The sequence below is a fragment of the Emys orbicularis genome, chromosome 5, assembly GCF_028017835.1.
Source record: "Emys orbicularis isolate rEmyOrb1 chromosome 5, rEmyOrb1.hap1, whole genome shotgun sequence".
NCBI classification, from domain to species: Eukaryota; Metazoa; Chordata; order Testudines; family Emydidae; genus Emys; species Emys orbicularis.
The window spans coordinates 20,357,708-20,376,780 of NC_088687.1; the positions used below are offsets into that span (position 1 = coordinate 20,357,708).

Consider the following 19,073-nt stretch of genomic DNA (forward strand, 5'->3'; position numbering starts at 1 on the left):
AATTATTTATGTAGTGCTTAAATTGTGCAGCTGTCTGAGCCATCACCTTTTTGATTTTCCCAAGCCTGCTAATGCAACAATCAGGCTTCATGGGAATGACACCAACGAGGTATGCTAATCCCCTAGCATCCTAGCATAAGAAGTGGATTCTTCCTTGCCTGATCTAATCAGCCTTGGAAGAAATGTTATGGGTCCTGGAGCTCGGGCTCCAGCCCAAGCCCAGAAGTCTACACAGCAATGAAACAGCACTGCGAGCCCAAGTAGCTGGCACAGGCCAGCCGCGGGTTTTCCTTTGCTGTGTAAGCATACCCTATATTACTAAAGTGATGTGGTAAGAGGGTACCCTCATCCCTTTACCTCACATCACTCATCCTAAGATTAGGGGTGGAAGAGGTGCCAGACCAGTTTCTCTGATCCTCTGAGAACTGCAAAAAGGAACTGTGGCAGACTTAGGGGCAGTAGCAATTCACACCGTTTCTGCACAGGCAACAGTCCTGACTAAGTGGGTCTACCTTTTTTTGGTTGTTGTTGTTAATTTGTTTGTTCGTTTTCAGTTGCAGCATTTCCTGAAGATTGTTTCATTCTTCTAGATTTCAAAATGGACCAAATTTTTCAGTTTGGAATTTTGTGAGACTGTGTTTTACCTTTTTTCCACCTCATTTTGCAAAGAGAACTTTCAAAAATGGCATGTTTTAAAGTTGAAAAATGTGGGTTTTGAAAATATTCAGTTTTGAAAAAATCTCACCATGTGATTAAGATGACAATCAAAATTGACAAGGGGCAGGGGAAGAACTCTCTAAAACCACAAACAGCAAGAAAATGAAGATTGGAATCAGTAAACAGCAAATGAAGAATTGTAAGAAAATCAAAATATTTTCACAAGGTTTTTTTTTTTTTTTTTTTAAAGGCCATTTTTCATCAAAAAACGGATTTCCTCAGAAACAGCCCCAGTCCTACACCAGTGGGATGTATCTAGCTTAGGGGTAGGCAACCTATGGCACATGTGCCGAAGGCGGCACGCGAGCTGATTTTCAGTGGCACTCACACCGCCTGGGTCCTGGCCACCAGTCCGGGGGGCTCTGCATTTTAATTTAATTTTAAATGAAGCTTCTTAAATATTTTAAAAACCTTACTTACTTTACATACAATAGTTTAGTTATATATTATAGACTTATAGAGAGAGCCCTTCTAAAAACGTTAATATGTATGACCGGCACGCGAAACCTTAAATTAGGGTGAATAAATGAAGACTCGGCACACCACTTCTGAAAGGTTGCCGACCCCTGGTCTAGCTGGACACCGCAGGTGCTAGAGTCACTTACATGAGCTCTCCATCTCCTCAATGTTTCTAAAAAGCCTAAATTAGAACTTTTGTTTGTTTGCTTTTCACAGCAAGCCAACTTTATGCTTGGATAGTTAAATATACTGCACAACCAGTATCTGTCTGCAGCTATCTGGTGACTCTGTGGATTGGGAGGACATATATAGTTCTGGATGGATAAAGCTCTAAGCACACAGGATGAAGTTGACAGAATGGAGTAGAAGAGCTCCATATCTTGTAAATACACAATTATGTACTTTTTTCAAATGAGTATTATTTACTTGATAGTCTCTAATAGCTCCTTTGAGAACATTCCCCTCTGTTATGTGAAGACCTGAACTTAAGAGTATTTTTTTAGTTTGCAGATCACTGACCCACTGTAATGCAGTGGCATTTTCAAAATATTACTGCATATTAGGTCACTGAGTGATGAGGAGCTTCATGTGCATTAATCCCACCTGTCCCACCTGGTAAAAACTCTACTGAAATTTTGGATGGGTTCACGTACTGCTCACACTCATCTGTGCCACCTGTTTATAATAATCAGAAGAAAGCTTGTTTATGTACTAAATGTAATTATTGCGCGTTATGGGTAATGTATTTTAATTTGTAAGTATTAAAGCTTTGTTTTAAAAACAAAGCATTTTATGAGATGATGAATATTGTGTGTGTGTGTATGTATATACACATATACATACACACACACACAATATTCATCATCTCATAAAATGCTTTATATATAGTGTTTGTGTGTGTAGATGTATCTAATATACATAATCTCTCTCTCTCCCTCTATATATTTTGTGTGTGTGTATAAAAGGTTATTGAGTGAGCTTCAGATCTACATTTAATGCTTTGAAAGGGAAATGGGAAGACATAAAACAATATGCCGGGGAAGACCTAGGATTATCTATCTATCTAATCTAGTTATACTGCACTCATTGTGGTATCTGATAACCTGAGATTTATTATTACTATAGTATTTGATATTTATGACAGCATACTACTATTATTAACACTATATTCTCCTATTATCTCCTAGTTTTAATATTAGGGCACAATAAAACCTGTTGTAATAGTTCCTAAAATGTATTTATATACACATGTTGGATGTAGAATCATAGTTTCATAGAAATGTAAGACTGGAAGTGACCTTGATAGGTTATCTTGTCCAGTCCCCTGCACTGAGGCAGGACTAAGTATTATCTAGACTATCCTTGACAGGTGTTAGTCTAACCTGTTCCTAAAAATGTTTAATAATGGAGATTCCATAAACTCCCTATGCAATTTGTTCAAGTGCTTAATTATCCTTACAGTTAGGAAGTTTTTCCTAATGTGTAACCTAAATCTCCCTTCCTGCAATTTAAACCCCTTACTTCTTCTCCTGTCCTCAGTGGATAAGGAGAACAATGTATCACCCTCCTCTTTATAACAACCTTTTACATACTGGAAGACAGTTATCATGTCCCCCCTCTGTCTTCTAGTCTCCAGACTAAACAAACCACGGTTTTTCAATCTTTCCTTGTGGGTCATGTTTTTTGGACCTTTAATTATTTTTGTTGCTCTCCTCTGGGCTTTCTCCAATTTGTCCACATCTTTCCTGAGATGTGGTGCCCGGTACTGGACACAATACTCCAGCTGTGGCCTTATCGGTGCTGAGCAGAGTGGAAGAATTACTTCTCGTGTCTTGTTTGCTGCTTTTGCAACGGTATTGCATTGTTGACTCATATTTAATCTGTGATCCATGATAGCCCCCAGATCCTTTTCTGCAGTACTCCTTCCGAGGCAGTCATTTCCCATTTTGTATTTGTGCAATTAATTATTCCTTCCTAAGTGCGGTACTCTGCAGTGTCCTCACTGAATTTCATCCAATCTATTTCAGACTATTTCTCAAGTTTATCAAGATCAATTTGAATTCTAATCCTGTCCTCCAAAGCATTTGCAACCCCTCCAAGACTGGTATCATCAGCAAACTTTATAAGTGTGCTCTCTATGCCATTATCCAAATCATTTATGAACATATTGAATAAAATATATTAAATACATTTGCTGGATGGAGGCAATGCATCTCCTTTGGGAGTGTCTTTATAGATGCATTAAACATTCAACTCTATTTTTGTATTTTACTCAACTAAATACAGTTATTAATTTTTGCTTGTTTAAAATCTAAAAGAAAAACTGAGACTGAAGTACCGTTACTCTGAAGGACTCAACATTCTTTACCAACATGAATGGATTAAACCTCACAAACACCCCTGTGAGGTAGGTGGTGTTATGTCCTTTTTTATGCTGAGCAAACTAAGAGCTTGTCTTCACTTTCAGTGCTACAGCGGCTCCTATGCTGACGGGAGAGCATCTCCCGTCAGCATAGTTAATCCACCTTTCCATGAGGTGGTAACTATCGCAATGGGAGAAGTTCTCCTGTGGACATAGTGCTGTCTACACAGGGGGTTAGGTGGATTTTTCAAACCCATGAGCAACATACTTATACTGATATAGGTCTGTAGTGTAGACCTGGCCTAAGCAGGTGAAGCAAACAGAGAGATGAGTCAACATTCCCAAGGTCATGTAGCTAGTCCTCAGCACAGCCAGAAATAAAATTAGTAAGTCCTTACTACCAGCCTTCTTGCACCAACCACTAGACCGCACCAACTTCTAGTTCAGGGTATGTTTTTTCTGCTATAGTTTTAAGACCCCTGGAAAGCAAGGTTTTATTGGGAACCCTAAAAACAACACACTTATAGCAGTGCTGTACAATGTCTTTTCTAATTTTCCAAAACTATGGTTTGTAGCCACAGCCCTGCACTGGGTGTGGCATGGATGCACACCAAGTCAGCAGCAGCTCTGGCAAGAATATGCCACAGGAAGCTCTGAGCATATTGTGCCTCAGGGAGCACAATGCTTTCTGGTGCTTACTGCCCCGCCTGTCAAAGGGGTTTGTTGTCCATTCCCCTCTCTGCACTGGATAGAGAGGGAACAGAGCCGTAGCTCAGTTTTCTTTCCTCTCAGCTCCCTGTGCAGGACAGCGATGTTAGGCCTTGCCTATTCTAGGAAAATATATCAGTTTAACTAAATGAGTTTGTTTAAAATGTTACCAAGTAAATTACCAACTTAAGCTAAATCAATATAACCAAGGGCTAAACTGGTTTAAGTACATCTACATTACAGCTTTGCACTGGTTTAACAAGACTGATTTTTAAATCCAGTTAGTTAAACAAGCACACTTTCCTAGGCCACCTTTACACTACAGGGACTATAGCAGCATTATTATGGCGCCATAGCAATTCCAGCATAACTCTGTAGTGTAGACGCAGCCTGTGAGGGAAAGGGTTTTCCCCTGGCTGTAGGAATGGCACCTCCCTGAGTGATGGTAGATAGTTCAATGGAAGCATTCTTCCACTGAGCTCGCTGTGTCAACGCTGGGGGTTAGGTCGGCATAGCTACAGCACTACGGAGTGTGGATTTTCCACACCCCTGAGCACCATAGCTATGTTGATCTAAATTTTTAGTGTATACCAGTCCTTAGTATAGATAAGGCCTTAGTCCAGTGATTCTCAAACTTTTGTACTGCTGACCCCTTTCACACAGCAAGCCTCTGAGTGTGACCCCCCCCCTTATAAATTAAAAACACTTTTAAATATATTTAACACCATTATAAATGCTGGAGGTGAAGCGGGGTTTGGGGTGGAGGCTGGCAGCTTGCGACCCCCCATGTAAGAACCCCACGACCCCCTGAGGAGTCCCAACCCCCAGTTTGAGAACCCCAGTGTTCTGATGCTCCCTGAGTGCAGGGACTCCCATTGTGATTGATTGATTGGGTGAGGAGAATGGGGAAGAGGCCCCTTGTCTTTTCTCTTTTTCTCTCTCTCTCTCTCTCTTATATGAAGTTGCACAGGAGCCAAAAGCAATCCAGCTCCAAATGATGATGGTTATAATCTACTTAGATTGTAAACTCCTTGAGGCAGGGACCATCTTTTTGTTCTGTTTGTACAGCACCTAGCACAATAGAGTCATGGTCTGTGAGTGGGGCTCCTAGGCATACAGCAATACAAATAATACATAATAATAAAATTACTAAGAAATCTTTTCCCACATAAGTTCTCCAACATGATAAAATGAAGTGAAAATATTTTTCAGTCTTTTTAGACGAGGGTCTCTTCAGGACAGAGATTGTGTCTTCCTGTCTGCTTGGAAATACCCTAACACGCATTCTGCACTACTACAATCATCTGTAAATCATTGCAAGAAGAATTAATGACCTCACAACCTGCTTTTGGTTTTTACTAGATCTCCGGAAGACTTTTGAACAGGAGCCCCTAGGGAAAGAAGTGTCTTTGGAACAGGAAGTCCTGCTCCAGTGCCGTCCACCTGAAGGCATCCCAGTAGCTGAGGTGAGTGACAACAGCTTCCTGCGCTAGCAATTGCCACTTAGTTGTCCTAACTGAGGCCTAATATGTGGCTAATGGTGCAGTGAATTAGGGTATGGCATGATGAATGGATGGTAATGGAGACCTAACTGCCTGCTGCTGGTAGAATAGATTGATTGGGAACTGATTAATGACTTTGGAGTCAATTAGAATGCCCCACTGGGCAGAGCCACAGGCAGTTCAGTTTTATTTTTTGTTCTCTTTCATGAAATCAGAACACAGCAGTATTATATCTGGCATCAGTAGGACAAATACCTGGTGGGATTTATGAATGCAACCCTTTTTTTTTTTCCCTTGCCTTTTTTTAAAGTGAAAGTAATTGCTGTCCTTGAGGCAACTGGCTTTCATGTCTTACTAAAACATTTATTTTTAATTTGCAGTATTTCATTTTCCTCACATGTTGGTGCACACACACACACACACACACACACACACAGACTGAATAGCACAGTACAAGGGCCCCTACCATGATCTGATAAGGGACCTCTCAAAGCTGAAACAGGGTGGTGTGAAGGAAAATAATCCATATTCTAACATGGCTTATCTGTTCCATCTAACAGCAATTAAAAACACAGGTGAGGGTACTCTGTTTTCTTACTGGCAGGAGTAACCCTGCACTATTTAGCAAAAACTGTGCACACAGGCGGTGATGGGCTCCTCCGTGAAAAGGAGCTCACCTCAGCATGGTGGTGGTGCTAGTGGAACAGGGCTTTGAACTCGTTCCTCACAGGAGGGGGGTTTCAGAATCACAGGGGGACCGCTGAAATTCTAAATTCAACTCTGCTGATTAGTAGAAAAAAATATTGTTAATGATGGTAATTCCCTAATCAGAATTCTCCTCATTCTTTCTCTACCATGCTCAGAAGAAACTGATGCCAATTTGCATTAGGATAAGTTAGTCTGTCATGGTTAAGTAGCAAAGTGGTTGTCATTCACTGTTGATGACTGATTTCTCTGGAGATCATGCTTAATGTATTACATCCCTATCAAACTAGATCTTGGGTCTAATCAGAATTGCAAAAAAATGTCGACAAACAACAGAAGGAATAATTAACATAGTGGATTACACACACACACACACACACACACATTTTTCAGTAAGTTTTTTTTCTTTCCTCTTTAAGATCCCGAAAGCTCAAAGAAGTGATTGAGTCTGGCGAGCCAGCTCTCTGACAGCCATGATATTAATCAGTTGACTTTCCTCAAGAACTTATCAACTTTTGTTGCTTCTTAGCATCCTGCCAACCTACTGTTGTGCCTTGACAAGTGTATTTATAACAGGGCATGTCATATCGCAGATGCTCTCGGATAGTGGGGGACTTCATTACCTTCGCTGGGAGCTGAGCTTGCTCATGAGTGGCAGTTAGTATGTGTGCAGTGTTACACACAGCTCTGCACCTCTCAGCGACTTAACAGCTAGTTCATCTCTTCTGTCAAAAAAACCCCAGAAAGCCTGATTACGTGGAGGAGAGACAAACAGCATGAGTTAGCATGATGAGTAGAAAGGGGGCGCTCGTCTCTGTCACAAACATTATGGAAAAAGCATTAGCCTTTTTAATTGTTTTTTTCTTAAATCAGATTAAATGTATCCCCCTTCCACTGAACTGCTTTAAAGGCTAATATGCCCTGGTTCCCGTGAAGAAACTGATCTCTGAAAAGATTCTCTGTGAGCTGACCATATAATAATTGCTCTTTTTCATACTCTCTAACAGACAGTTCACTTTGTTAAGTAGTAAAGATTCATGGCTGCAAGCTAATTGGCTGTGAATCTTATTTGCACCATGGTCGGGGCAGACACCAATTAACATTTGGCAGGCTCGGGAGCCATACCCTGTCTGACATTCAAAAGAACTATTCTTAATGTTTCTTTCCCCCCCCCCCCTCCCCTTCTCACTTTTGAAGTCAGGAGGGAGATCAAACACCCAGATTGGAGAGCAGCCTAATGCAGCTTCTTTGTAGACTCTTTCCAACGCTATTAAAAGAACAAAGACCTGAACACTAATGAATAGGAATACCCTAATGTGACACTTTATTACTGGCACTTGCTGAAGCTGGTATGATAAATTTAAAAAATGGAAAGATGAAAGGTAACTTGGTGGGTTGAAGGATTACATGATTATTTTAATTTAGAGATGAATGCTTTCTTTGTTTAAGACTTCATTTATTTGTTCGGAGAACTTTCTGATATGATGATATAGTTAACCGAGAAAGAAGGGACTCCAGGAAGGCAGGCAATCAGCTGTTAGGCTCTCTCACATTATAGAAAGAATGTTTTGATTCCTGACATCCCAAGTCTGTCTGGGTAATGTAAACACAACAGCTATTAGCAGTGTTTCCAGATTCGATGAGGCAGACAAGAGTACTTCAAATTATTCCTCATTACAGGGACTGGTTCTATGCCCTAGAGACAGATTACCATGCTGTCCAATCCAGACCAATCGGTGACCCACATTTTCTTGCATTTTTCCAGCTTTCAAAATGGTGAATAGTTTAAAAAAATCCTATGTTGCAGGTAACATAATTCACATTGATATTACCATATAACCCGGTCATTGAAATTTTTGCTTTTGTTTTTTTCTCTTTGTTTTAATTTGTATTAGGAAGTGCTGGAAATAACCCACTGTTAGGAGGATAGCGAATATATCCCTGTCAATGCAAAGAGGATTTAGACATGTAATTCCTAGCATGGTAAATGGCAGTTAACCACATCAAGCCCCTATGGAGCAATGGCAGGACAGATCCTTTTGTTTTTAGTAGGTTGAGCCATGTCACAGTTTTTATCCCAGCCCCTTGCCCCCTCCCCCAGGGAGGAAGAAAGACTAAGATAGAGATGACGCAGCAAAGCTTTTAAAAAGCACTTACGAGTGCTTCAGCTCCACTAAGGCATCATGCGCATTAGAGTAGATTGAAACTATAGACACTTAAAAAGCCCAAGGTCCAAATACAAGCGTGTGTGTTACAACACAATGCTCTGAAGGTCTGAGGTCAAACCAAAATTCATCCTGCTTGCTCACTGGGGACCAGGAAAGGCAACTGATGATTTGTTCAGTCACTATAGAAATCAAATCAACTTCTCTATGACTTGCATCTGAAGAAGTGAAGTTCTTACCCACGAAAGCTTATGCTCCCAATACTTCTGTTAGTCTTAAAGGTGCCACAGGACCCTCTGTTGCTTTTTACAGATTCAGACTAACACGGCTATCCCTCTGATACTTCTGTATGGCTGTATACCCTGACCACCAACTAAGAACAGCAGTAGTGCCAGCTGCACTCTGGCAGGTTGCAGAAGGAGAACTGACGCAGTAGGGAAAATGAGCAGTGACATGGCAAAAATAACACCAAAAAACAACAGTTCTGGCTCTTTCTAGGTTTCCAAAGCAATGCAGCACCTCCAAAGCAATGCTTAATTGTGTGCATTAGGGCTTCGGTAAGGATGGGAAACCAGTCCACATGGGGAACGTTACATTTTAGAATCAAACTCACACCAAACCTGTCAAGCGTTCTGCCATGTCTGGGTAAGAGTTGGTTATTTCCTGTCTGTGCCCCATACAAGCAGTGGAAATGCTAAAATACCATAAGCGAGATTCTTATGAGATTTCTGCACATAACTAAAGCAGGCAAATTCATTCCTGCTGTAACTCCATTGAAATCACCTGGGAGAGGAATCAGAAAAGAAGCAGCAAAATCCATTGCTCTGTATTTGTGCCACATTTTATCGTACCTTTCCTCAGTTGAGACACTGGGTTATACCGAGATAAAAGATGATCAGATAAAGAGCATCTGAACTGTTGGATACTTATTTAAACAAATAAGGCTTTTTGAGATTTGCATTTGGCCATCACTAGGCATTAGGGGCCTGATTTTCAGAGATGCTGAGAACCCTGAACTCCAGTCAAGTCAATGAGATCTGCAGGCGTGTAGCACTTCTGAAGATCAGACAGTTCCAGTCCTCTGGATTCCATCTGAAGCCTCAGCATTAATTCCGCCTCCTCTTGGCATGTGGACTCTTTCAGGCATCTCTGAAAAGCCAAGAAAGGAGCACATTCTTGATAGGGGCACATACTGGGATTCTCCCAAGGTAACGCAGCAGAATTATTAGCAATTAATCCCTTTGCTCATTTAATTTGTTCTTTGAAAGATGCCAGTATCATATTGTGAGTGAGAAATATACTCAGAGACATGCAGCCCCATCAAATTAGCTCCTTGCAATAGGGTATAGATCAAAACATCAATGAGATGTAAGATTAGTTAATATGCCATAAGCAGCTAAATGAAGTTTTGCATTGAAACGTGTGATTTGCTGCACCTTCAACAAGGAGATAATTGCTTTTCTAATTATAATTGGGCATAGCATACAAACTTGGTGACCCAGCAGAGCTTAAAAACTGGCACTATATTTATCTATCTTTGCATGTTTAATTAGGAAGGAGAAGAAAAAAACCCATCAAGGAGTCAAGTGGCAAATGGAGGAGTTGTTTTGCTGAGTCAAAATGAGTGTGGTGTAGACTTTATTCGGCTGGTGGCAACTAGGGACTTTTCCAAATAGGCAGCATCAGGTGCCTGCTCCATCTAATTGATTATTAATATGACTGCTGTTTGCTTTGTTTCATGAGAGAGCTTATGTTTTGCTGCAGTTATTCCTTAATTGGAACTTCATGTGTATGCATTTCCATGCAAGTTCATTGTCATCCAAGCAGTGTTTTATATTCCCTGCAGGAAAGTGAGCTTGTAGAGAGGAGAACAGCGGGGTTGATGGCCATGAATGCGGATCAGCTGGGAAATGGCATTGTCATTTGTGGCCCCTTGTGATGCATGATGGAATTACCTGTGGGTCAGGTATCAATAGGGAAGAGGCTGGAAGTGGCCAAGTTGATTTGTGACATGTAAGGAGGCACATCTCTCCATCTTCCTTTACTTACCAAATGCTAACACAGACTATTTGCAAATTCCCTAGCTCCTACTTTCAGTTGTACTAATAGGTGATAAGGGCATAGACAACCTTTTTCCTTGCCCGCAGTGCAGATGCAGAATTCACTCCCGAGGCTAAAGTCCTCCCTCGTTTACACCAGTGCAAATCCACTGGTAGCCAGTGGGGATGCGTTGGTGTAAGTGTGGGAAGAATTTGTCCCTAGCTTTAAAAAGTGTTATAATCCAGTGAATGCTCCACAACCACAATAGGGCACGGTCTGCTGGTCTGGAGAAACAGCCAGGCCTCTCGCCTCTCTGGGTGTGTCTACGTGCAGCTGAGAGCAAGCCTCCCAACGTAAGGGGATAGGTTCGTACTAGTGGGGATTGAGCTAATGTGCTCTAGGCTTGAGAGCCCAAGCCGGAATGTCAACCCTGCTATTTTTAGGGTGCTAGCCCAAGTCCTCCCAGCACGAATCTGTCTGCCCCGGCTGGGAGGCTCACAGCTGCAATGTAGACATACCCTCTGTGAATACTGTGATGCAGTGAGGTGCATGTCGCCATGCATTCCTCTCTTATTACCGTGCCCTGTGCAGCCCAGGATGGCTCTGGGTCTCAAAGTACAGCTGCCTGACACCACTTTCCTTCATGGCCTCCAGTTAATAACAGCAGGTTTTGATGTATATGTTTAGAAGATTTATAACATAGGAGAATGTAAACACAACAGCTATTAGCAATATTTCCAAGTGCACTGATGAGTCAGACTTGCCTCAAATTGCTCTTCATTGCAGGGACTGGTTCCATACCCTAGAGACAGATTACCTTGCTCCCCCAGAAGATTAGTCCATCATTTTCTGCTTTTGGCAAAATGACCAGAACACCTGATCGATGCAGGATATAGTTCTCTTAGTCTCTGAAGTATATGAGCTGATTACCATTAATGTAGCCTGCACAACTGGAACTTTCAGTAGCATTCACAAAGTTATCTAGCCACGGTATTTTACATGATTCCTTCCTGGGGCAGTACGTTCTCCAGGTTTTGTGCTCAAACTGGGTGATGTGAGTGGTAGTACTTCATGTTCTAACATCAAAGTTCCCAAGCTGTGGCCCATGGATCCCTTGCTGGCAATCTGTGGTAAAATGGCTCCTCCTCCTTTCTTGCCAGCTGTTAGAGCTGTCCAGCCTAGGGTTGCCAACTTTCTAATTGCAGAAAACCGAACACCCTTGCCCCACCCCTGCCCTGATGCCACACCCATGCCCTTTCCCTTCTCCAAGGCCCCGCCCCTGCTCACTCCATCCCCCCTCCCTCCATCGCTTGCTCTCCCCCACCCTTGCTCACTTGCTCATTTTCGCTGGGGCGGGGGGTTGGAGTGTGGGAGGGGGTGAGGGCTCCGGCTGGGGGTCCAGGCTCAGGGATGGGGCCAGGGATTTGGGATGGAGGAGGGGGCTCTGGACTGGGGCCAACAGGTTCGGAGTGTGGGAGGGGGCTCCGGGCTGGGGCAGAGGGTTGGGGAGCAGGATGGGGTGAGGGCTCTGGCTGAGGGTGCAGGCTTTAGGGTTGGCTGGGGATTGAGGGGTTTGGAGTGTGGGAGGGGGCTCCGGGCTGCGGTAGGGGGTTGGGGTGTGGGAGGGGGTGAGGGCTCCGGCTGGGGGTGCGGGCTCTGGGGTGGGGCCGGGGATGAGAGATTTGGAGTGCGGGAGGGGGCTCTGCACTGGGGCCAAGGGTTTCGGAGTGCGGGAGGGGGCTCAGGGCTGCAGCGGGGGTTGAGATGCAGGAGGAGGTGTGGGCCCCAGGCGGCGCTGACCTCAGGCAGCCCCGGCATTTCATGGGGACAGAGGAAGTCCACGCAGCTCCCAGGAAGTGGCAGCATGTCCCTCCCGCTCCTAGGTGAGGGGCGGCCAGGGGGCTCTGCGCGCTGCCCCCACCCGCAGGCGCTGGCCCCGCGGCTCCCATTGGCCATGGTTCCAGGCCAGTGGGAGCTGCGGAGCCTGCGCTCAGGGAGGCGCCTATGGGCAGGGGCAGTGCACAGAGCCCCCTGGCCGCCCCTCTGCCTAGGAGCTGAAGGGACATGCCGCCGCTTTCGGGAGCTACATGGAGCCAGGCAGGGAGCCTGCTTTAGCCCCACTGTGGCCAACTGGAATTTTAGCAGCTCGGTCAGGAGCTGCCAGGGTCCCTTTTCGACTGGGCATTCCGGTCGAAAACCATATGCCTGGCAACCCTAGTCCAGCCCTTTTTTAATCTTAAAAAAGCAAATATGGATGCCTTTAAAAATAGGATGAAACAAGGAAAGGGAGCCCATATAACTGCAGTCACTGCGGGGGGAGGGGTGTTTGTAATACAATGGGAGGCGAGGGAACAAGTGCCATCCTCAGAAATCAGAACCACCACTAGGATTCTTCTTTCCCATTACATTTAGTGATGGTGAAAGACATCTCATAGCTCTGGAGAATGAAGTCCTCTATCGATCTACAGCATGGACTGGAGCAGAGCAAACTTTCTGCACATTGTCTTGACAATCTGCCTCAAGCCATTTCCAGAGAGACCCCTTTTATGGGCCACAGGATAGTTCAGTCTTTATGCCTGTGTGATGGCTGACTTTTATCCTAAAAGTGGCAGCACAGTGTCTAATATCAGTTGTGGACACCCTTCTCCACTGGGAACTGGAATGAAACAGCCAATTAGTTTAACACAGGCCCTCCAACAGCAACCACATGGTCATGAACTGAATAAACTCAGAGTTACGAACACCAGCGTTACGAACTGACCAGTCAACCACACACCTCATTTAGAAACGGAAGTATGCAATCAGGCAGCAGTAGAGACCCCCCCCAAAAAGCACAGATATAATACAGTACTGTGTTAGATGGAAACTACTAAAAAAATAAAGGGAAAGCAGCAATTTTCTTCTGCTTAGTAAAGTTTCAGCGCTGCATTAAGTCAATGTTCAGTTGTAAACTTTTGAAAGAACAATTGTAACGCTTTGTTCATTTCAGAGTTACGAACAACCTCCATTCCCGAGGTGTTCAGAACTCTGAGTTTCTACTGAATCCATAAACCTAACAGTGAAATTTTCCATATCCCATTACCTGAGCCATCTAGTCCATCTTCAGCTGTGAGGCTTTTTTTAATAAAAGTTCACCTCCATGTAGTACTTAAAGCAAAGTTGTAACATTCTCAAAAACAGCTAGAATTTATATCGCTTCTACAGCACACTCTGTATAGATCTTAGTACTCAAGCAGTGAGCTGGACATATGTGCAATTAAGGAAGTGTTTCCACAGCAGGAAAACAATCCCCCTTATTGGCAATAGAAGCAGAAATAACGACAACTGAATAAAATGTCACTGTGGTTTGCGCTCGCTGTCTTATTCCCGGTATGTGTTTTGCAGTCACTCATAGTTGTAATTTCAGCCTCTTTGGAGACCACCTTTAAAAAAAAAAAAGTGTAGAAATCCATTTCCTGTCACTAGCATGCAAAGAACACAGCATCCTATTTAGCGAGCAGTTGGTAGGATGAAAGTGTGCATTTGAAACCAAATCCAAACATCAAATAACAGTAGTCTTCAAAGAGGCATTCAACTCTCAAGATAACTAGAATATTTGTTAGCTCAGTGACCTCTCAGGAATCTCTGTGGGTCCGAGTTTCTCACTTGGATGTCTCATGCTCTGTACAGACTGGTAGTTTATTTCACCAGCGTATATATTTTTTGTTTTAATCAGCAGACATACATTTGTGATTAATGTCTTTATGGTACAAGCTAAGTCTCTCTATGGTCTGACTGTTGTAGTAACTCATGCATACCCTACTTTCCCAGACCAAAGGTTCTGGTAAGAATGCGTAGAACTGTGATTAAAATATGAGTGTTGGAAGAAATACAAGTTCAGTAGAGATACTGTTCAGGAGAGCAATATAATTTTATTCTGTCTATATGACTGCATAATAAGGGAACCCAAATACTAGCAAGAAATTGCACGGTTAAGGCAAAAACAACAAGGAGTCCGGTGACACCTTAAAGACTAACAAATTTATTTGGGCATAAGCTTTCATGGGTAAAAAATCTCAGACTAACACGGCTGCCCCCTGATACTTGACACGGTTAAGGCAGTCGGTTGGAAAATGTTCAGTAGTTCCTGTTAGGGGCTGAGCAGCCAGCACTCCAGTGGTGCCAAATCCTCTGGTTCTGACTCTGTTTTTAGTCAAGCAAATCTCTCGTTGAAGTCAGGAGGCCAAATCTTGCAGTCCTTGAATTTTGTTCCTGGAAATCAATGAGTTTTGCTTAAGTAAGAACTAAATTAATGACATCAAGATTTGGGCTAATGTCTTCAGCGATATTTGTGGGTGCTCAGCACCTGACAGGATCCAGACCCAGTGCAGACTTAAAAAATACAATAAAATGCTGTTTCAGCTGCCACCATTACAAGAGAGAGAATTGTAAGGAACAATCCTGCATTGGCAAGGGCAGAGGATCTAGATGACCGTACGTGCCTTTTCCATCTCTTATCTTCTGTCATTATGCTTCCACCTCTAGCAGTTTTTAAACCAGTCAGAAAAGCTTGCCAAGGCGTTTCAGCCTCTAGATAATGCTAGTAGCTTGGCATGGCTGAGTTTGTATCAGTAATTGGCTCCTATAATAGCTTTTCCCATTTATATAATCACTTGTTTGATTAATGTACTCTCTACTCTTGTAGTCTGCACTGAAATCTTGCACTACTTTGTATGCTCTCATTTCCATGTGTGTTGCATTATTTTAATCCACTGCTCAAAACATCCTGATTAGAGCATGGAGATATAGCCATTGTGATTATTGTGGGTTTTTCTTGCTGATGGTCTCACATATCATGTTGGGTGGCATGTGGCAGATTCCCTCTGTTAATTAGAACAAATGTGCCAATTATGTTAATGTATCTCCCGATACCAATCAGTGAATAATTAGAGATAATGCATCTGTCTCTCACCAGGGAGTAGAATGAGAAAGAATAAGCTGCAAGGTGCATTGCTCTAAATGACTGCCACCTTCAGATTGCGTGTTTCCTCAGCCAGTCACTGTGACAGCACGGTGTCATGACAGGTTTGGAAGCAACACAGTGCACACAGATAAAATAGAGTTGGTGGCAGTCATGGTGCTCACTGGTCTGAAAATTAAATCCAAAGAACATAAGGAGTCATAGTCAAAATCAGGAGACCTTTATGTGTTCTTTGTACTACAGCATTTCTTTCAGCATTTCTTATTATTAGCTAACATTTTATCTTACTTTAGCGCCTAGAGGCCTCAAACAGGCCAGGTTCTTGTTGTGCTACGCACTGTACAAACATATAGCAAATGACAGTACTTGCCCCAAGGAGCTTACAAACTCAGAGTGAATTGTTGTGGAATTCACAGTCTCCTTTCCTTTGTAAGGCTAATGTGGAAGAATATTGAGTTATATATCACTGAAATTTTCCTTTGATATTATCTCCACATGGGAAAATGTCTACTGTTTGTGATGGTTATGTCCCAGATTGAAGGATTTCTGGTTTGATGACAGAAAATTGAAGTTAAAGTTATTTGACTGATTGGATTGATTGCTTTCAGTGATACTTCCACACATACACAAAGGTTTATATATATTATTTTTATATGAGGTTTTGGTTCACACACACATTTAGTTACTAGTGGCCTAATTTTATTTATATATAAAAATACTCAAATGTTTATTATTAATAGTGCTAGAGACATTCTCTAATTTACTGAATTTTTAACAGCCAGAAATCTATTTAGGGTCCCTGTGACTACTGCCGGTAAATGTACTTCATCAGCAGAATTGCAAAACAAATACTCACTTTAGAAATGTGGATCACCAGAATAAAATTAGAGAAATTGGATGACTTTCTGCATGTATTAGGTTAACAGCCTAACTCCTTGAGGAAAGATGGGTGGGATGACATGATTTACAAATCAAATAATTGATAAAACCTGTATAATAATGTTAGGTAAAAAGCAAGTCCTTACTCACCTCTCCAGCACCCGAGTTCGTGCGGAGTTGGTATGGGGCTCACAATCTGTCAGAGACCAGACACCAATTCGTTGATCAACGGGCTCACACTATCCTTAGCTTAAAAAGCTTCGGAGTAAGTGTGGCAAATTTATTAGGGGTGAGCATCAATATTTATACACAGAAGTAAACAAAGTGATTAACAGATCATAATGGTCATGCATAATCAATCAAGATTCTACAGGATAAAACAGGTTAAAATGTAAACTTAAAAAGACAAAAGGGGAGATGGCTACTTAAGGGGAGGGGGGGTGTCATGAGTAGTTAGCAGGTCAGAGCTTTGATTAAAAGTTTCAGACAGAGACATCAAGTCTGGGTTAAGTTTAAGCTCATCAAAAGTTCAGACTCAACAATAACAGTATGAATAATTGCTGTCACCTATACTTTATACTGTCTCAACTCTGCTCTATTCTCTTACCTTGTGTATTTGGCAGTTGCTCAATTACTGCTTACATGAGAAAATAAGTTGTGTTCTCATAAATTCTGTTTACCTCTGATGATAACACACACGCACGCACGCCTGATTTTCAGAGATGCTGAACACAGAAGTCAGTGGCAGCTGCTCAGCAACTCTGGAAAAATTAGGCCATTAGTAAGTAAAAATGTGTGGTAACCAAAACCTTATTTAAATGTTATAATAAGTTTTTAATTAGCTAACATTTGTACATGGTGTTGAACAAGAAAACACAAGATGTGCTAATTATTATTGGAATCATGTGCTTTTTGGCTTTCACATTACTTTTTGCTGATTACTAAAATGTGTGTGTAAATATAACTTATACCTCTTGTCTAACCAGCCATCCTCTGATCATTTCCTTCAGTGAGGATGATAATCTGGTGTTGGTGACATGATACTTCACTTCCATTGATGTAATTATGATGTCACAAACAGTGGATTGTAGCATCCCATAATGAGTAAGGCAGGAAGATTAGAAAGGACACTGTGTTTAGACTAGGGTTACCATATTTAACAAATAAAAAAAGAGGACCCTCCATGGGGCCCTGGCCCCGCCCATTTCCCACCCCCAGCCCCACCCCAACTCCGCCCCTTCCCCGCCCCAACCCCGCCCCCTCCTCCCTCCCACGCGAAAAGGGCTGCCCGAGCACTACCGGCTTCACGGTTTGCCGGGCAGCCCCCAGACCCTGCGCCCCCGGCCGGCACTTCCCCAGCGCAGCGGAGCCCGGGAGGGGAAGCGCCCAGCCGGGGGCGCAGGGTCTGGAGGCTGCCCGGCAAACCGTGAAGCCAGTAGCGCTCGGGCTTCGGGCAGCCCCCATGCCTCCGGACCCTGCGCCCCCGGCCGGGCACTTCCCCTCCCGGGCTCCGGCGGCGCAGGATCTGGAGGCATGGGGGCTGCCCGAAGCTCGTAGTGCTCGGCTCTTAAACAGAGCCGAAGAGTCGGGGAGGAGTAGAGCCGCCGCGGCCGGAGGCTCTGCTCCTCCCCTGACTCTTCGGCTCTGTTTAAGAGCCGAGCTGCCTGAGCGCTACCGGCTTCGGGCAGCCCCCATGCCTCCGGACCCTGCGCCGCCGGAGCCCAGGAGGGGAAGTGCCCGGCTGGGGTCTGGAGGCAAGGGGGCTGCCTGAAGCCCATAACGCCCGGGCGGCTCGGCTCTTAAACAGAGCCGAAGAGTCAGGGGAGGAGCAGAGCAGCCGCGGGAGGGGAAGTGCCCGGCCGGCATTTTTCCCGGACATGTTCGGCTTTTTGGCAATTCCCCCCGGACGGGGGGTTGATTGCCGAAAAGCCGGACGTGTCCGGGAAAAACCGGACGTATGGTAACCCTAGTTTAGACACACACAAGTTAATCAGCAGTGGTGCTGCAACAGGGACATGGCAGCTGAGGCTTTTGGTAAACTATATTTTTCAGACTTTGACTCAGTGTAACAGAGACTAAGAAATCCTTTCTGCTTTGCACGTTACATGTTATACATGGAGTAAATTTTGCTGCGGCATTATGTGAAGAGGGTTTTTTCCTTTGAGAAATTTGGGGAAGAGCCAGAGGCTGTATACAGAACTAGACAGAGACACCTTTGGTTTGTTCTGGTATGGCAGTCCTGTTCTCATGTGATCTTATGTTTTGCAGCAACTAAAGGGGATTTATCTCTGACTGCTCTGATTTAGTCAAATCAGAATTGTCTCATCAGAGGTCCAGACTGAATAAAGATTTGTACAGTTTTGTGAGCAGCTGTAAGACTCCCCTAAGTTGATTTATGTAATTAATTACTGTTTTGGTATTGGGGGAAGAATGCTTTCATGACCAGGAACACTGATCTGCACATGAAAACCAAAACTATTTTGTAATGAATCCAGGCCCAGTCCTGTTCCTACAGAAATCAATGGGAATTTTGCCATTGACTTCAGTCAGAGCAGAAGCAGGTCCTCAGTATGCAG

The 19,073-nt window shown here is 43.4% G+C and overlaps 1 protein-coding gene across 1 annotated transcript in view; it reads left to right on the forward strand.

The window, feature by feature from the left end:
• UNC5C (unc-5 netrin receptor C) overlaps positions 1 to 19,073 on the forward strand; it is a 363,016-nt gene that overhangs the window by 265,075 nt on the left and 78,868 nt on the right. The window contains exon 4 of the mRNA XM_065404905.1: positions 5,609 to 5,712. Within this exon, the coding sequence (XP_065260977.1) occupies positions 5,609 to 5,712 (104 nt within the window). The remainder of the gene's footprint in view (positions 1 to 5,608; positions 5,713 to 19,073) is intronic.